Source organism: Crocodylus siamensis, chromosome 7 (assembly GCF_052110815.1).
Source record: "Crocodylus siamensis isolate JL-2025a chromosome 7, ASM5211081v1, whole genome shotgun sequence".
Classification (NCBI taxonomy): domain Eukaryota; kingdom Metazoa; phylum Chordata; order Crocodylia; family Crocodylidae; genus Crocodylus; species Crocodylus siamensis.
Window position 1 is genome coordinate 18,079,997 of NC_143401.1, and position 17,990 is coordinate 18,097,986.

At 49.8% G+C, this 17,990-nt stretch overlaps 1 protein-coding gene across 14 annotated transcripts in view; it reads right to left on the reverse strand.

The window, feature by feature from the left end:
* The window catches only part of PSD (pleckstrin and Sec7 domain containing), an 83,427-nt gene that overhangs the window by 61,228 nt on the left and 4,209 nt on the right, over positions 1-17,990 (reverse strand). For 10 of the 14 annotated variants that reach the window (XM_090057996.1, XM_090058001.1, XM_090058000.1 and 7 more), the window contains exons 2-5: positions 7,749-8,853; positions 7,523-7,625; positions 6,332-6,821; positions 1,659-2,102 (exon numbers count right to left, since the gene is read on the reverse strand). In XM_090057996.1, the coding sequence (XP_089914122.1) occupies positions 1,659-2,102; positions 6,332-6,821; positions 7,523-7,625; positions 7,749-8,726 (2,015 nt within the window). In that variant the 5' untranslated portion in view covers positions 8,727-8,853. Of the gene's footprint in view, positions 1-1,658; positions 2,103-6,331; positions 6,822-7,522; positions 7,626-7,748; positions 8,854-11,853; positions 12,009-17,990 lie in introns of all 14 variants that reach the window. The other 4 variants (XM_090057988.1, XM_090057989.1, XM_090057993.1 and 1 more) reach the window with 3 other exon arrangements.

Here is a 17,990-nt window from a genome sequence, read left to right on the forward strand (position 1 = left end):
TCTCATTTGTGGGGAAACAGGTCCACTGTGGGCAACCAAGTTGGGTCTTGGGCTTTCATTTCTCCTTTGCTCTTGAATGTTAACCCCTTATTAATTAGAAACATAGGACTGGCAGGGACCTCCTGGGCTACTAAGTACAGTCCTCTGCATTTGCAGGCCACCTGAAAATCACCATCTCAAAACCTCACACAAGCACAAGGTACAAAGCTAGAAATAAACACCTCAGCAGATCCTGAGGCTCAGTTTATTTTACACACTAAGTCGTTTGTTCTGGGCCCAGTTCTGAGAGGTGCTGAGCAGCTGGCCAGCCCAACACCGCCCGGGGAAGTCAGTGGAACGGCTCCTCCCGCTACATGCAGCTGGAAGCAGAGCTGAAGCCTGGGGACGGGGGAGGTAACTGGGGAGTTTCAACTCTCTTGCTCATGTTGGACAGAGCCCTGGACAGGGAAGGATGGTTGGTGCCCTGCATGATATGGGTACCTCTGCAGCCATACGGTTCTCATGGGCATAAGCCTGCCCCTGGACACAAGCCAAGGATTACTGTGGAACGCCCTAGAGGCAGCTTGTGTAGGGGACCCTAGGGCGGACCTGGGAAAGGGGCAGCGAGGGCACTTCTAAAGGGCTCAGACTGGCAGCAGTTAGTGACTGAGAAGGAGGCTGTGTGGCATTTCTTAATGGAGTGTGTGAGATGCATCTGACAGGTGGGTTGGAGCTTGTCAGTGGGCAGGGTGGTGGAAGGGGGTGAGAGCTGGGAGTGAGTTACACCGCAAGACTGTTTGGGATACCGGATGGTTTGCTGCCCACCACAGGGAAGGTGCAGCAGCTGGGAGACAGGATAGTCCAGAAGCATCTGTTGGCCAGGAGGAGGGCTCCCAGGCAGACAAAGGGACTCAGTAAGGGTGGGTCTTAAGGAAGGGTACCCCAGGTGGAAGCCTGGTGATCAGATCCAAGTGACTGACATGGGACTGGGCAATTCTGTAGGCTGAGAAGTGGGTGGCTGTTTGTCAGAAAGAAGTGTGTTGTTAGCAGGGGATGTCAGCAGTCGGGAAGGGCTGCAGCCTTTGTACGTTAGCCTGGGTTTTCCCCTGTCCACCCTCCACGCTCCCCCCCGCACCACACACTCTATAGCAGCTGCCACAGAAGGCTGACTATGTGGTAGTTAGCACCAGGGCAAAAGGGACTACCACAGAACTACTACCCATGGTGGGATTCCCTCTGCTCAGCTGGAGTTGCCCTGATCCTGTGCACACCACTGCACTGACAGAGTCAGTAATGTCAAGGATGCCTATAGCAGTGTCTGAGGGAAGACTGGAGATCACAAGCAACCCATTTACACACAAGAGCAGTGCAGCTGGTGGCTGGTCAGCTGATCAATGGGGCAGGCCCTGTACTAACCTCCCAGGAAGAGCCGACATCAATCAGTGAGATTCAGAGGAGGATGGCTCACTTTCACCAGCGATATTCTACTATTCAAATCTACCTGGTTCAGGCTTCTGGAGGCTTGCACCAGGCCTGGTCTGTGTGCATCCCACCTGCCAGTGATCTGGACCGAGTCCAAGGTAGTCCAGCACCCTGTGATGGCTGCCATCCTTGCAGGGCTGTCATCCACATCCTGCTCTCAAGGGCTCTGTTGGTGGGAGGTACCTTTGGTCACTCACCTGATGATGGAGGCCAAGGGCATGCCAAAGCTGTCCTCTGAGTGGCATGGGCTGTGCAGGCCATTCTTTGCCTTTCTCCTTTGCTCTTCCTCCCTCTCAGTCCAGGGAGCATCTGTAGCAGAGCTGGTTCCAGAGTCTGGCTCCAGGTGGGCCAGAGGGGCAAAATTCTCCTTAATCAGCTTGATGCTGTCTCGGATCTTGTCTTGGATTTGTGGGGTGAGGGTTGGGAGGTCAAAGGTGAAGTAGGTGCCATTGGTACGGGCAGGGGAGGAGAGGATGTCAATGGAATCGAGGCTGGTGTAGGACGTCCCCTTGGCCCGGTGGGATTCCATGATGCTCTCAAAATGCTTGCTGAATGAGTCCATGCCATCTCTGGAGAGGCTGTGTCCCAGGAGGAAGGGCACAGGTGACTTAAGCAGACCCTGTGCATCTCGATCCATGACCCTGGGTGAGAGAAGAGAGAGATCTGCTAGTCACTGAGGAGACAGGAGTAATGGCAGATTGCCCACTGAATTAAGTTCACTGGCCCCTGAGGTAGGTAGCTGGAAGGACAGTATCTCTTCTGACCTCCTCTAAGACCTTGCTCTAAGGGAAAGCCTTCCCAGTTAGTCAGGTCACTGCAGTCCTCCAGGCTTGTTTCCCCATTAATGCAGTGTGGGCCTTTGTTCCTCTCTGGTGGTTCATCCACCTAAGAAGCTTATGAGTTGGCTAGTGTTCCAGCTACCAGACTTGGGGCTAGATCCAATAAAGGACTTAGGCACCTAAAGCAGGACTTAGGTGGAATTGAGGGGCCTAAATCCAAATTTGCAATCCTGAAAACCCCTGCTCATCTGTCATCTCACCCTAGAGTCACCTAAACTCACTAGACACCTCCCTCCTTGACCTTCAGGGTCCCTGCCCCTTTTGCAGGCCCAGAGCTGCCCCCATGAGCAGCTCAGCATCTGTCTCTGGGCTGGGCCTGCTCACAGTCCCATTGCCTATTTTCCCACGGGGCCAGTCCTGGAAGATCTGCCCCAGACTGAATCTCCACCCCAAATACATTGTGACTGCAGAAAGAGGGGGCTCATCTTTTGTATAGCCGTCTTGTGGTCAGAACACTTTAAAGAAGGGCCCTTTTAAGAAAGAGGCCATTGAAATGTAAATTCACTCTCATCACAATCCAAGAAGCCTCCACTAAATCAAACTAACAATGCCCTTATCACTTCATCACCAGAGTCCATCTGGAGCACTGCAGGCTGCACCAAAAAGAGAGGATAGTGGCTTGTGAGAAGGTACCATATAGGGCAGCACCATGGGTGCCTGGAGAGAGGGATCCTGGTTCTGGGGGAAAGGTCAGGGATCTGGGCTGACCCTCATTGGGAGACCACCTGGTTCAGGTTAGGAAATCACAGGGAGGCTGAATGGAGACATCACCCACACAGAAGGATTGGAATGGAGAGGATTCATCCCCAAGTGAGGGTAGGGGGGGCTGAAGCTCATGGGGGAGAAGGCTCAGGAAATATGAGGGTGTGGACCAGGGTGGGCAAAATGCAGCCCGTGGGCCAGATGTGGCCTGCCAGGGCATTCTATCTGGCCCATGGGGCCCCTAAAAAATTTAGAAAATTAATATTTATCTGCCCCTGGCTACCTGTCATTTGGCCTTTGATGGCATGCCAAAACACAGTAAGTGGCCTTCCACCCAAAATAATTGCCCACCCCTAGTGTGGACTCTAGTCTGGGAACTGATCATAGGAGAGGAGAACAAAGTACAACAGCCTGGCTTCTAGGGCACTGTCTGTGCCCTCACAGGACCTTCATGGGATGTTGCTATGACCTCACCCCAATGACACCTGCTTCAAAAGCCAAATTAAATTCCAAGTGCTGCAAGTAGTATCCAAGGATGGTTTAACAAGTGGCCAAACCAGCCACAGTATCTCTCTGTACTGCTTCCTGCAAAGTGGTGATAGGGGCAGCACACAGTACTGCAGATGGAGTCAAATACAGATGCAACCCGTATGCAGTCACAGTATTGCCTCCCGCTTTGTATGCAGTTCCTCTGATAATGCCCGAGGAACTGGTTCATCTTTTATTCAGTTCTTCTCCAGGCTGCTGACAGCAGTGCTTTTCCACATTAACCCCCCAAATTTGTCAAGGGGCTGGCTTATTCTTTTATTCAGCACCTCTACCTTACATTGATCTTTGACCAAGGCTAATGAGAAGCATGTTATTTATTACCACATTAGACCAGCCACTGGCTCATCTTTCTAGTATCGAGTTTCAACCTTGACTTCCTTGCACTTCTCTAATTCCAACTATTTTTGATTGAAATCTGTGCCAATTTTTTGTCTACTTCCTCCTCCAGATCATTAACAATATATACAGTAGCAATGAGTAATAATCATTTCCTGTCTTGAGGAGCAGACACTCAAGCAGGGCTGGAGAAGTCAAATGTATTATTCACTATAGTCTGGCTATGTCTCTGGGTATGTTTACCTTGCAGTCACTGTCATTTATCTGCTCAGTGATAGATTTGAACTATTCTTAGCTATACTGAGTCCTGTAGACCAGACCTGTCAGCTAGCTAAGACACCGTAAGCTTCCTGGATAGATGATGTTATTCTGGTATAAAAGTGCCGTGTACTCCATAGGTAAGCTCTTCCTGCCCATGGGAAGCGTCAGAACACTGTACAGATTTTTACGCTGACTTAACTGCATCTGCACTGTGGGTGCTGTATGCCTTCCTAGTAGCAGAATTTCTTTAACTCCTTACCAGAACGAGGGCCTGAGCTGCTCTCTGATCTGGGGGCCTCCTCTCCTAGCATATGCTTGTGGCAGGGAAGGGGCATAAGACTCCCAACAATTGCGTTTGGGTATACAGAATACAGGGAGAGCCCTGTTTAAAGCTGTGTCAGAGGGAATGTTTCTTTCAGAGGGAATAAGAGAGATCAGCCAGACCTACAGTTCCACACCAGCCCCGTGAGGAGAGCTGCTCAGTTTGGCCCTCTGTGTGTCAGAACAGCAGCACTGTGCTCTGCCAAGTACACTCCACGGCATAGTTTTTCCTGCCCTGAGATGGTGCTTTGATATTCTCTGTGGCAGTCGTTCTCAACCTTTTCAGACTCGAGGCTCCCTCCAGAACTTTTCTGAGTTTGGCAGCACCCCAGTGGAGAATCACTGTTCCAGCATGGTAGCTACTCATTTCTGTTTCTTGGGCACACAAGCTGCCTGTAGAGAATGGCTGTAAAAGCGTTAATTTGGTTGCAGCTGTGAAAGGGTTAATATAGCATCTGGTGTTGCAGTGGTGGGGGGAAGGGGGAAGCCAGGCTTGGAAGGGAATCCTGACTCTGGCCTAGCAGCATCTGTGGGGCCAGAGCTAACAGCAGCTAACATCCCTCAGTGATCCTCTGCTGAACACAGACCCCTACCAGTGCTTTGGCACCCTCTGCCTCCATTCCAGTGCCCTCCCCCTGGTCAGCACCCAGCGCTGCTGCCTGTGCCCCGCGAAGGTCAGCTGGAATGGTCTCCTGTGACCCTGTTTCCAGGAGGGAGCATTTTGAATGGACTATGGGAGGACTAGGGAGGGCTGTAGCAGGAGGGCAACCTGCTGTAGCCACTTCCCAAACTGCCCAGCATGCTCCTGCTGGAAAGGGACCATTCCACACAGACCTCAGCACCTTTGAAAGGGTCTTGTGGTGCCCCGGTTGAGAACCACTGTACTATACGCTCCACTCCCCTGTAGCTAAGAGAGCCATAGGATCAACTCCATCTACAAACCAGGGGGTGAACGTATGCCCTAATCCAAACCTCCTTTGGATCGATGTGAGGAACCTCAAAGACTTCAGTGGGTTCTGGATCAGGCCTCAGCCCCAGCCACCTTGTGCTTTGCCTTTCTACTCTTCCCCCGCACTCAGCCCAATGTGCTTCCTTTCCATCATTCCTACCTCCCTTCCCTCTATCCTAACCCTCCCCTCTCCATCCTCCAATACACTATCACACTGCCAACACAGAGTTTGGGAAGGTGGGAAATGCACACAGGCTAATGCTACTACAAAACAGAACACATACACAGGGCTCCTGGCATTTCACTAGTGTTTCACAAGCTTAGTAAATTCCTTATACCAAGGCCAAAAAATTCTTCACTTGCTGCTGAAATGCAGACAGCTCTGGGGTGAAGCACAGCAGCTTCTTTACAATACACAAGAACACTACATGACAGCTTAGGATGGGGAGTAATAAACCCTTTAACCATTTCTTCTGAAAGCTCAGGAGGAAACTCTGGAGGAAGAATATAGCTGTCTCGGTTGGTAGTTAGACTGGACACTCGAGTTAACACCCTTACTTGCCAGGAGAGCCTTAGGATTCCAGTTCAGCCACATGATCTTTGTTTTAGGTCTTATTCTAAATACAGCTACAGCAACTCCAGCGGCATCATGCCCCCTATGGAAGTGGAGGTTGATGCAAGACCCTGCAGTTTTTCAGCAATTTACTATCTGAGGGTTCACCATGCAGTCCTACCTAGTTTGGAGAGGCTCACAATCCCATTGTACCCTACCAGATGATACTAATAGGCCACACATTTCTGGCATGTGAACTCACCCAGCAAAAAACCATTCTGTGGTAGAAATGAGTGAGGAAGTATAAGGAGCATTTTTCCCCTACCAGACACTACCTTGCTCCTTCCCTAGCAAATTCACCTGTCTCCGTTCTCTTGCCTTGTTGCTTCAAACACCTCATCATCCTCATCCACCTCTTCTCCACGTTTGCCATTCCTCATATGCTTCCCATTGTGCTCCATGGTGCCCTGGGGAAAGGGGTCTTCAGGTGCACTGTTCCTTCTCCCCAAGGTGCCAGTGAAACTCGGGTTGCTCTCGCTGTCCTTCTGACTCTCAATGGCCGAATCCACCTCATCCTTCTCGGCCAGAATATCATCAATGTTGGTCTCACGATAGCACCTCAGAGGCACCGAGTCCAGGTCTGTCTCTGAATACTTCACTGTTCTTCTTATAATTCCAGTTTCACAGGAGCCTGGGTTCTTGTTGCCTGAAGGAGCCATCTCTATTTCCACCTCTACGTGACAAAAGCTGTGCTCAGCCATGGACTTCTTAGGTTCTGGTAGCAGCAGGTGGCTGGGTTTCTGAAGGGGCTCTTTGCGGGAAGGTGATTCAGGTCTCTGAGGGGAATTGCCTGGAACAGAGAGAGCCAAAGCATTTACATGCACAGGCCATGACCCATTCCTCAGAGAAACTCAACCTCTGTTTTACATGAGGCAATGGCATCTGAGAGGCGGAGAGGCCCACTACTTCCCAACGTTACATATGAGCAGCCCTGCACAGGCCCAGAGAAGAGGGGAGTGAGAAATGGGAGGCAGAAAGGAGGCAATAGGCAGTATTCAAAGGGAGACATTTCCAGTTTTGCAGCCATTGCAGCTGTGAGCATTTAGGGCAGTTAGGTGCATCTAAAGCTCTATGAACCGGGTCCCCCTCAGCCAGCAGCCCCCAGAGCACCTGGAGCCCTCCTAAAAGGAAGCCAAGAGCGAAGCCCAGCCCCCAGTCAGTGGGTACAGAGTCACAGTAAAATCTCATTCATAAGCACAGAGAAGTTTGTGTGAACAGATTAATGGTAGCAGAGGTGTGGGTCTTAGGTGAAGGACTAGTTATTTTGAGCCTGGGTTTTATTATATCAGCTTGAACAATGTGGTTTCCATCCAGCTTTCAGAGCCCGCGCCCCAAAGTTTGGAGGGACAGCTGGGGGCTTGGGGTGGACTGTGACAGCAAAAAGACCAGCCCTAGCATTCAGACCTGGATCTGGTTCCAAGTTAATGACAGCCCTAGAGGAAGGAGAACTCCCCTCCCCAGCCCCACTGCTCGCCACAGGGGACCATTTACCTGTACCTGGAGAATCTAGAGAGCCATAGAAGAATTCCCACTTGGCCTTTGCAATGCGTTGGGCATGGGCTGAGGTCTCCCGGGAATATGCCCACGATCCCCCCTGCAGAAAAGGGAGAAAGCATTAGTGGTGAGATCTCTGTGAAGTGTGAAGAGTTACAAAGCAGAGAGGTGGCCTCTAGAGGCAGAGGGACCAGCTTTCCCTTAGAGTAACTCTGTGCAGTACCTGGTAGCACGGCTCCATGTTCAGAGGACTCCCGAGCAGTGCTGAGAGGTCCTCTGATGGTGTCCCAAGCCCATTGGTGAGAGAACTGAAGATGCAGTTGGAATTCAGGGAGTGGGAATCCCTTCCATTGCCAGAACCGCTAGAGGAGCGCTTGTCCCCGGGAGGCCTGCTCCCAGCCAGGAAAGGGTCTGATGCAGAGGCCTCTAGTTTCAGCTTCCGACTGAGGTGCTCATGAAACTTACTGCTGTGGCTCAGAGGGGTGTATGTCCCACCAGGAGTCCCGCTCCCAGGGTTAGACCCAGGCAGGTCGGCTGTCAGTTGGAGGTCCTCGTTCATGGTCTGTTTGGTGCCCCTCTGAGGTGACATGGCTTTGCTCTGTCGGGAGACCTGGATTTGTGCTGCTAGGCAGGAGTTCTCCTCTCTGCTGGAGCTACAGCGGATGGCCTCCCCAAACTCCAAGCTCCGGCTCAGGCCATGGGCACTCTGCTCATTCTCCCTCCGGGGCTCAGCTGGTGGGAGGCCATTCAGGGTTTTCACACTGGCTTTCTCAATGAACCGGAACGTCACCACAGAGCTCTGTCCTTCAGGGGCAGATGCCACCAGAGGGGTGCGACTGCCAGGTGATGACAGTGAGGGGCTTGGCCTGCTTCGCAGTGGGGTGCAAGGAGCTGTCACTCGCCCGGTGCTTGAGCAGTTGCTGTTGCCAAAGGGGCCTGTCTCCAGTGCCTTACGGACCAAGGAGCCAGTGCTGCTATACATGCCCAGCTGGGAGCGCCGGGCATCGGGATTCAGACCCTTGCGCAGTAAGTGGATCCTGCCTGCATTGAGATTGGGGGTGAGACAGTGTGGGGGGCTGTAGGTACCGTATTCAATGAAGTTCTTGGCAGCAGGCAGCCAGGGCCTGCGCTCCACCTGTGGGGATGACATGGCACAGTCTCCATCAGGGCGGAAGCGTATGACCCCCCCAGCCTGGGCCATCCTGCTGGGGAAGGGCAAGGCGTCGTCAGGTTTGAAGCCAGAAGGGGTGGGGCAGGAGGGAGGAGAAGCTTTTCCGATGCCTGCAAGATGAGGGCTGCGCTGGAAGGTGACACATCCTTATGTGGCCCTGAAATAGAGGCACAAGCTGTGAGTCAAGGGCATGGTCAGATATACACAGAGAAGGGAGAGAGATGGTTGGACAGGGCAGAGATGGAAACTACCTTGAGGTACTCCTGTACAACCCAGCTCACCTCAGTCAGATTGTACTGGTGTGAATGAAGGCAGAATTTGGTCTGGGTGAGCAAAAGGAATGACTAGATAACTAAAACCCTGTGAGGTAAGGAGACAGAAGACGAGAACTGGCCACTCAACCTGCTTGCTCAATGTTGGCACATGCCTGATATATACCTGGATATTGAATCTGGTGATTACCACATTACACACACAGCAGAGCTGGGCTTCTGTAAAAAACAGAGCAAGGGTTTTAATGAAAGAGGCTAGGAACATATGCATATATTACTGAGAGGAGAAAGGGGCTTCTGGGCATAAGGCAACCTGAGAGAAAGGTAGTGGGGGGTGTGACTGTCCCCTTCAGTATGCAATATAAGTGGCACAGGGATACCATGAAGAGGAGTAAGTGGACCCCCCAAAGCCAGTGGAGGGATGCAGTGCTAGCATATAGTGGTGGCAGAGGGGGTGGTGGAGGCACAGTGCCAGACACGTGCAAATGAAGCTGTGTCACTAGGAGCAGAGCTTCCACACAACCCTGTGTCCTTCACAGAGAATGAGTCCAATCCTGCTGCTCTAAAATTCATTCCCACCAGCTGAGCAGGCTGCCACAACACAGCCATAACTCAGGCACTGCTGAATATCGAGTGCTATCCGCCCTCCCCTGGCAGGAAAGGGCAATAGGAACAATTCAACAACAAAGGCAGCTTCTTTCAAAGAGCTGGATGACCAGCCATCAACAGGCAATCTTTTACTCATTGTTCTGCACCATTTGCTCTGCTAAGCAGCCTGGTATCCAGCATACCCTACACTACTCCAGTCCTGCCTCTTCCCAGGAGTCCACCAGGATACAGCTCTGAAAGGTATCCAGCGCCATGACATGGCACTGGTGACTCAGACACATTCCCTCCACTCAGATCATCCTAGGGCACAATCAATCACTTTACCCAGCACAGTCCAGACTGGGAGGAACTGTCTGAGCCAAGTGAAAAGCAGATATAGAAGCCAGATTATGGCCATCTAACACTTGTACACTGTGCAGGACCACGGCCTTGGTACAGGCCAGAAGGCAGCAGAAAGTGACAGAAACTAAACTCAGTCTTTACCACTGTATGATCAGCCATCAGCAAACAACACACAAAATCATATAGGTAATGGTGTGCCTAGTGAGAAATGACATGAGCCCTATGCCAGGTCATCTCATCCCCACAAATCACAATGCTCCCCACAGACTTTGACAGGACAAGGCGGTAGGTACCACTGTGTTCTTCCTTCCTGAAAACAATGCCAGGAGAGGAGCCTCAAATCTAAGACATCCTCATTCAAATTTCCATATCAAACAGCAGGAAGCAGAGGCAGGACTGACTGATTGTGTGCTCCTTTACAAACCAGCACAGACTAAGGGACTGACTGATAAAGGGGTGCATTGACACAGGGTCAGTGGTGGTAAAACACCCACACACTTGACATTTCAGGAGATACCCACAGGCATATTGACAAGGATGTGGTTGCAAAGACCAATAAATTCATGCCACCACTTCTTTTCCTCTGGGATTTTCACTAGCATCTCTGGTTTAACTCAGGCTGCCAGTCACACCCTGGACCCGACTTATAGCACTGTCTTGAACAGACCATCATCTCACTAAGGCCATGGACAGAGACCATCCTGTTCCAGGCAATAAGAAAGGCTCATGGAACCTAATCTGACCATAGAGACTCCAACACCTGCTAAATTACTGGGGACTCCACCCACAAGATGAGGAATTGAGGCCCTGGTGAATCATCATTATGATATACTAAGTCTAACCATCTACACATTGGTCACTAAATAGGCCCTTCCCCATCATCCAACATGTTTTCTAACACTCTGAGTCTGATAAGGAGAGAGGAACAGAAATTCTAGCATCCACAGAAATAAGGGCTGATACAGACATAACAAATGCCTTCTATGGTGAGGCTGTATTATAGGAGAACAGACCTTTCTTATCAGACGTCACTGAAGTCACTAAAGCTTGCCTCAAGGAGCTATCTATATGGTAGGACACACTTCACCAGCCCCGTGTGTCATCAACAGCCTGCATTGGAGCTGAGCACCACATACTACAAAAAGCTATTCTTTCTGAAGGCATGCAGTCTCTGAAAGCCTTCACACACAGCACAAATCTGTTCTGTCTGTAATGCTTTACACACAGCCTGCCTGCATTGCCAGAGGCCAGTGCATTCCCTTCTTAAGAATATTTGGACATCCTAAATGAAGCCTAGCCCAAAGTTTAGCAACCCGACTCAGGTCTCCTGGCTCACGTAGCAAGTTCACAAGCAACTGGTGCCACTGCTGACCAAAATAGTCCATTCCTCATTAACAGAAGTGTAGAAATCTTCTTTCTTCCTTCGCATATGCAGTAGTCAGACCAACCGGAAAGAAACCTGCCCTGGATAGATCAGTCCTTCTAGCCAAATACTGCCCAGAATCAAACTTCCCATTCCTGAGCAAGCTCAGAGAAAAGACAGCCAAAGGCCAGCTACTGAACTCAGTGAACAGAAGCCAACTTTCTAGAACCTGGACGATCTGAACTTAGGCCAGGACACAAAACTGAAACCACCACAGTGGCACTGATGGAGATTTCCTGCTGTCAGTGGATAGAGAGCAGGCATCCACCCTCACATTTCTGGATCTCTTTTCCACCTATATTGATTGTGGAATACAACTTTCTTGCCTGAGAGAGAGCTGGTAGAATTTCAGGGTAAATGCACTAAAATTGTTTGGGTCTCACCAGGAAGCAGTGATAGCAAGACGCACCTCTATTACTAGAGCCTCACATGTGGAATCCCACACAATTTTCTGCAGTCCTGTTCTTCATCCCCATGCAGCCAACTAGGTGAACTGGTCAAATGGACTTACATGTCAGCGATATGCAGGATGACATGCAGCCCTCCTTATCCTTCACCACATACAGACATGCCTCTAGTAGCAAGATGGCTCACTGCTTGGGTGCAATCAGTCCAAGGATGAAGAACCGCTGGTTGAAGCTGGACTCAAGCAAGGCAGAGGTGATGCTGGTGGACAGAGAGAAGCGCTTTAGAGAGTTTGCCACCAGGAGATAACTTCCTGAGTGCATGACCTTGACTCACTGATTCAGTTTATAACTTAAGAATGCTCCTGGATTTCTTGATGATCCTAAGCTGTCACATAGCAACACCCACAACTCATGCTTTCTATCATAGCCAGCTGGTTAGCAAACTATGTCCTATTCTGCTCAATGACTCATTACCATGTCTTGGCTAGAGTAACCTAATGCAGTAGGTTACTTTAGGGCTTAGGGAACTCATGCTAATGCCACAAGGGAAAGTAGGCTGAACATTAGGAAAAACTTTCTAATTACAAGGATAGTTGCGGCAGAGCACAGGTTGTGCCTTTGACTTTAAGAGTTTTCCGGATGGGCTTGAGTAACCAGCAGGTGCAGTTGGGTCCAATTACATGGTCACATGACTGAAAAGGGGCCACTGGATTGGAGGAGGGCTGTTACACCTCAGTATACCCATGATCTAGGAGCAGAGCTGGCAATTACACCTATGGAGCTAGAAGAGCAACATTACTCAGACTGCAATTCCTGGAAGACGTTGAGGTTAGGGTAGGAACTATGGGGATGGAGGAGCTTCCTGGTCCTGGGGCATGACCTGAAACTACACCCTGCTGGGGCTGGATGGTGGGGTGGAACTGCCTGTGGTGGGGCTGTCTCCAGGAAATGCCACACCTGTGCCTCCCCAGTGAAAGGCAAGGATAGGGCCTTAGTCTCAGGCTCTGCTGCCTTGTGGGTACCCTGTGGAGGGAAAAGGCTAGCAGAGCACACCCTGACAGAAAAGCACAGGGCCCAGGCCCACTGAATGGTGCCTGAGGCAGGGTCCAGATCCATTGAGTAGGGTCTGAGACATGGCCAAGGTCCAGTAAGGGATCTGAGGCCATGGGGGGCAAGGAACCCATAGAGGCAAGGAGCCCAGGATGAGGCCTAAGGGGCAAAAGGCCCAGGAGCCCAGTGAGGGGGCAGAGTAGAGGCCCCAAAGAGGGGCATGTGGGTAAGGTACGTCTGAAGACACCCAAGAATAAATGTGGGTTGGAGGCTGAGTGCAGCCCAACTAAGGGGCCGGGGGAGTTGAAGGTGATTTTTTTGGGGTGCTAGCTGCAAGGCATGGGACACAGTGTAGGGATGGTTCAGAGCCATGTATTACGACCTTGGCATTGAGCATTAAATGGACAGCCTCCCGCCTATGAACAACTTTAGTTCCAACAAAGGTGTGGTAGATGAGTAAGGTGGGCAGACTGCCCTAGGCAGGTGGGCAGGCTGATGTTGTGACTGGCTTTGTGATGGCCCCCTGTCACAATAGTAAAACACTAGAATAGGTTACCTGAGGAGATTGAAATAACCTCTAATGATGGAGGTTTTAAAAACAAGTTAGACTGATATCTGACAGAAATGGTTTAGATATGGCTGATTCTGCCTTGGGGCTGTGCGATAGAAGAGATGACCTATCAAGGTTCCTTCCAACCTATTTTCTGTGATCCTATGGTACTGAACACAATGGACCATCTTTTAGGCAGCACAGACTACCATGAGCACATCACTGCTGTCCACCTTTTTCTACAACAGCTTCCCACAAAATAAGTGAAGTCCACAGCCTAAGTTGCCATCTTCAAGGCACTTGATGGTACAGATGCAGGATATTTAAAGACCACATAGTGACCACCATGGTCCATGGCTTCACTCTTTTGGTGCAGGAGACTGATTTATCTTGGGACTAGTCTGAAACTGCAGAACAAACCCCTCCCAGAACTAAGGGCTGTGCCTTCTCTGACATAAGCATACAGCAAGTCACATCTCTGTAGTAAGAAGAAGAAAACACACTTTCATGCATACACTGAAAGGAAGGTAATAGAAAATAAATACTATGTGTTATTATTCCACTTTGAAAGCATGTTATTATAAACTGGACTGGGAATTCTTCTTCTGGAGTTATTCAAGAATACCTGCTGTTTTTAAAATGACCCTTCCCTTAATCCAAATGATCTTTCAAGTGTAGACAAGCTCCATTATTCTTACCAACTATTCAAACTGCCCTGATCATGCTCTGTAACTATCTTCTTCCATTTCAACTGAAACAACAATAGCCACAATCCTATTGTTTCTGAAGGCATTAAAATGCCATGGACATTGTCCAACGTTCTACTTAAAGTGGATTCCTAGGCTAGGAAGGACATGTTGCATTTTGCTGGGCAGATTGCCTTACCTCTCATTGTTAATAAGCCTATTCCCCCTCAAACCCTTCTGGACCCTTCACACATGCTAGTCTTGAGATGCTGGACATGGATCACAGGTATTACATGTGAAATAATAAGGGAAGAGAGACAGTTGGGAGTAAATTTTTACACAGAAAAAAAATTAAGGAACCCCAAACTAATTAAAAATAACTACTGAGATACAGTCTGCAAAGATGAACAATAAACACCAATACCAGGAAACACAACTAAAGAAACTAGTATTCAGAGCTACTACTGACAGAGGATGCCTGGCACTGCACACTTCACCCTGGGAGGGAAGATCAAAAACATGACTCTCTTCCTGGAGCACTACCTTCAGAATGCAGCAACCCATAAGACAGAGAGCCCATGGAACTGCAGCCTTCTAGACTTCATTAATTAAAGATTTTGAAGAAGACATGCTAAGACATTACAATGGTAAGCAGAGAAAAATCTCAGGGAGCCAGAAGATACCTGTGGGATACCTCTTGCAGATGTCATGCTGGTTCTACACCTAGCTTCTCATCATCACCCACAACAAGGTTTTGTAATGCAAGGTAGACCTTTGAAGCATCACTCATTGGAGGTGTGCAGTGGGCACATACAGGTTTCTGACAAGGTAGTTAGTCACTCATCAGAAAGGGCATGCTGTTTTCAGGGAAACTGCTTCAGTATGGGTACTTCAGATTGTAGTACATCCCCACAGTTGTAAAATCAGAGAATCATCTAGTCATCTAGTCCAAGCCCCTGTTCAAAGCAGGATCATCCCCAACTTCCAGCCAGGGCTTTGTCAAGTTGGCCCTTAAAAACCTCCAAGGATGGAGATTATATCACCTCTCTAGGTAACTTGTTCCAGTGCTTCAGGACCCTCCTAGTGAGAACTGTTTTCCTAACATCCAACTTAAACCTCCCTTGCTGCAGCTTGAGACCATTGCTCCTTGTTCTGTCATCACTGAGAACAGTCCAGCTCCATCCTCTTTGGACCCACCCTTCAGGTAGTTAAAGGCTGCTATCAAATCCCCTCTCAGTCTTTTCTTCTCCATACTAAATAAACTGAGTTTCCTCAGCCTCTCCTCATAAGTCATGTGCCTCAGCCTCCTAACCATATTTGTTGGTCTCCAATGGACTCTCTCCAATTTGTCCCCAACCTTTCTATAGTGTGGGGTCCAGAACTGGACACAGTACTCCAGATGTGGCCTCACCAGTACAGAATATAGGGGAATAATTACTTCCCTCGATCTGCTGGCAACACTACTACTAGTGCAGCCCAGTATGCTGTTAACCTTCTTGGCAACAAGGGCACACTGCTGACTCATATCCAGCTTATTGTCCAATGTAACCCTCAGGCTCTTTTCTGCAGAGCTGCTGCTTAGCCAGTCAGTAGTCCCCAGGCGGTAGCAGTGCATGGGATTGTGCCATCCTAACTGCAGGGCTTTACATTTGCCCTTGTTGAATCTCATAAGATTTCTTTTGGCCCAATCCTCCAATTTATCTAGATCACTCTGAATCCTAGCTCTACCCTCTAATCTAGCTATTACACCCCCCAGCTTGGTGTCATCTGTGAACTTGCTGAGGGTGCAATTCATAGCCAGTGGAAGGGGGAGCTAATGGGGCTTAGCCCCCACCAAACGCCAGGCAGCGGGCTTCCAGGCTACAGCAGGGGTGGGGAGGGAGTAGAACTGGGGCTGGGGGAGGGGCAGGTGCTGCACAGGAGGCATGGAGGCGTGTGCCCCCAGATCTGCACGGGGCAGGGCAGGCTGCCGCTGCAGGCTGAGACTGGGGTTGCGCCAGGGATGACTCTCAGCGGGACAGGGTGGGCATGGGGGTCCCAGGGGCTCCGTCCCCTCTAGCTTGGAGGCACAGCCGAGACTGGCCTTGCTCTGCCCCCACCCCAGGCTGTGCAGGGCTGGGGGGTAGCAGATTCATTGGCACGGGGGGCGACAGCACCAGGCAACAACCCTGGGCACAGGGGAGGGGACGCCTGCACAGGCGCAGTGGGCACTGGCCCCGATCCTGATTCCAGGCCTGGCTCAGCTCCCTCCCGATCCCAGCCCATTCCCAGCCCCAGCCCCAGCCCTTCTGCGGCCCTTTCTCCTCCCCCTGACCCTTCCCTCACAGACTTTCCCGGGGTGAGGCGGGGGGGTGCATGTGTACACACTCAGCCCCCACAAAAAAAATTCTCCTTCTGCCTATGGTGTAATCCATCTCATCTTCCAGATTGTTAATGAAGATATTGAACAAAACCAGCCCCAGGACTGACTCCTCGGGCGTTCCACTTGATACCAGCTGCCAACTAGACATTGAGCCATTACAATCCAGACACCTTTCTATCCACTTTAAAATTTATTCATCCAACCCATACTTCCTCAGCTTGCTTGCAAGGATGCTATGGGAAATGGTACCAAAAGCCTTGCTAAAGTCAAGGTATATTATATGTCCACTGTTTTTCCCTCATCCACAGAGCCAGTTTTATCTCATCGTAGAAGGCAATCAGGTTGGTCAGGCATGACTTGCCCTTAGTGAATCCATGCCAACTATTCCTAATCATCTTCTTCTCCTCCAACTGCTTAGAAATGGATTCTTTGAGGACCTGCTTCATGACTTTTCAGGGAACTGAGGTGAGGCTGACTGGTCTGTAGTTCCCTGGATCCTCCTCCTCCCCTTTCTTAAAGATGGGCACTATATTTCTCCTTTTCCAATTGTCTGGGACCTCCCTTGATCACCACAAGTTTTCAAAGATAATGGTTGATGTGATTGCAGAGCCACTGGCCAACTCCCTCAGCATCCTCGGATTCATTGCATTTGGCCCCACAGAGTTGTACATCTCAAGCTTTTCTAAACAGTGCCTAACCCATTCTTTCATCACTGAGGGCTGCTCACCTTCTCCTCAAACTGTGCTGCCCAATGCAGCAGTCTGTGAGCTGACCTTACCTGTAAAGACCAAGGTAAAAAAGGCATTGAGTACTTCCAGCCTTTCCTCCTCATCTGTCACTAGGTTGCCTCCCCCATTCAGTAAGGGACCCACATTTTTCTTGACCTTTCTCTTGTTGCTAACATATTTGTAGAAACCCTTCTTGTTACCCTTCACATTCCTTGCTAGCTACAACCCCAAATGCACTTTGGCTTTCCTGGCATCATCCCTGCATGCCTGAACAATATTCTGGTCTTTCACCAAGGAAGTATAGGATCCCCTGCTCATGTGCAACAGCATGATGCAATAAGGAAAAAAAGGACTCTGAATCAGACTGTGGGTTGAAATGAGGACATAGCCAGAAACATACAGGAAACAGAGCTAGCATGCGACTCAAAGTATCAAACAAAGGATCAAAATGATCCAGGTTTTTTGATGCTATTTGCTATACAGCAATGGCAGAGGATGTGAAATCCTTTGAAATCCTGGCTTCTGGCCCTCTGGATGGTGCCTCCACTCCACCTTGCTATGGAATTCAGCTCCTCCTTTCCAGATTTCAGATGCTATGTTACTGAAACAAAAGGCCCTGTGTACTCTCTAGCCAAGGCCCCTGGATTTCAAAGGCACTCCAGACCAGCACACTAGAGATCATGGGGTAGCATTAAGGGAAATAAAGACTGGAGGATTTTACTGATTTAAAGAAGAAACTGAATGCCACAAGTTTGGCTTGATTTGTGATTTAATCAAATATTAAATTACTGATTTCACTTTGTCAATGTGATGCAGATTTTGGTATTAACAATCATCCTGGTTGCCATGGAGGAAACTGGGAACT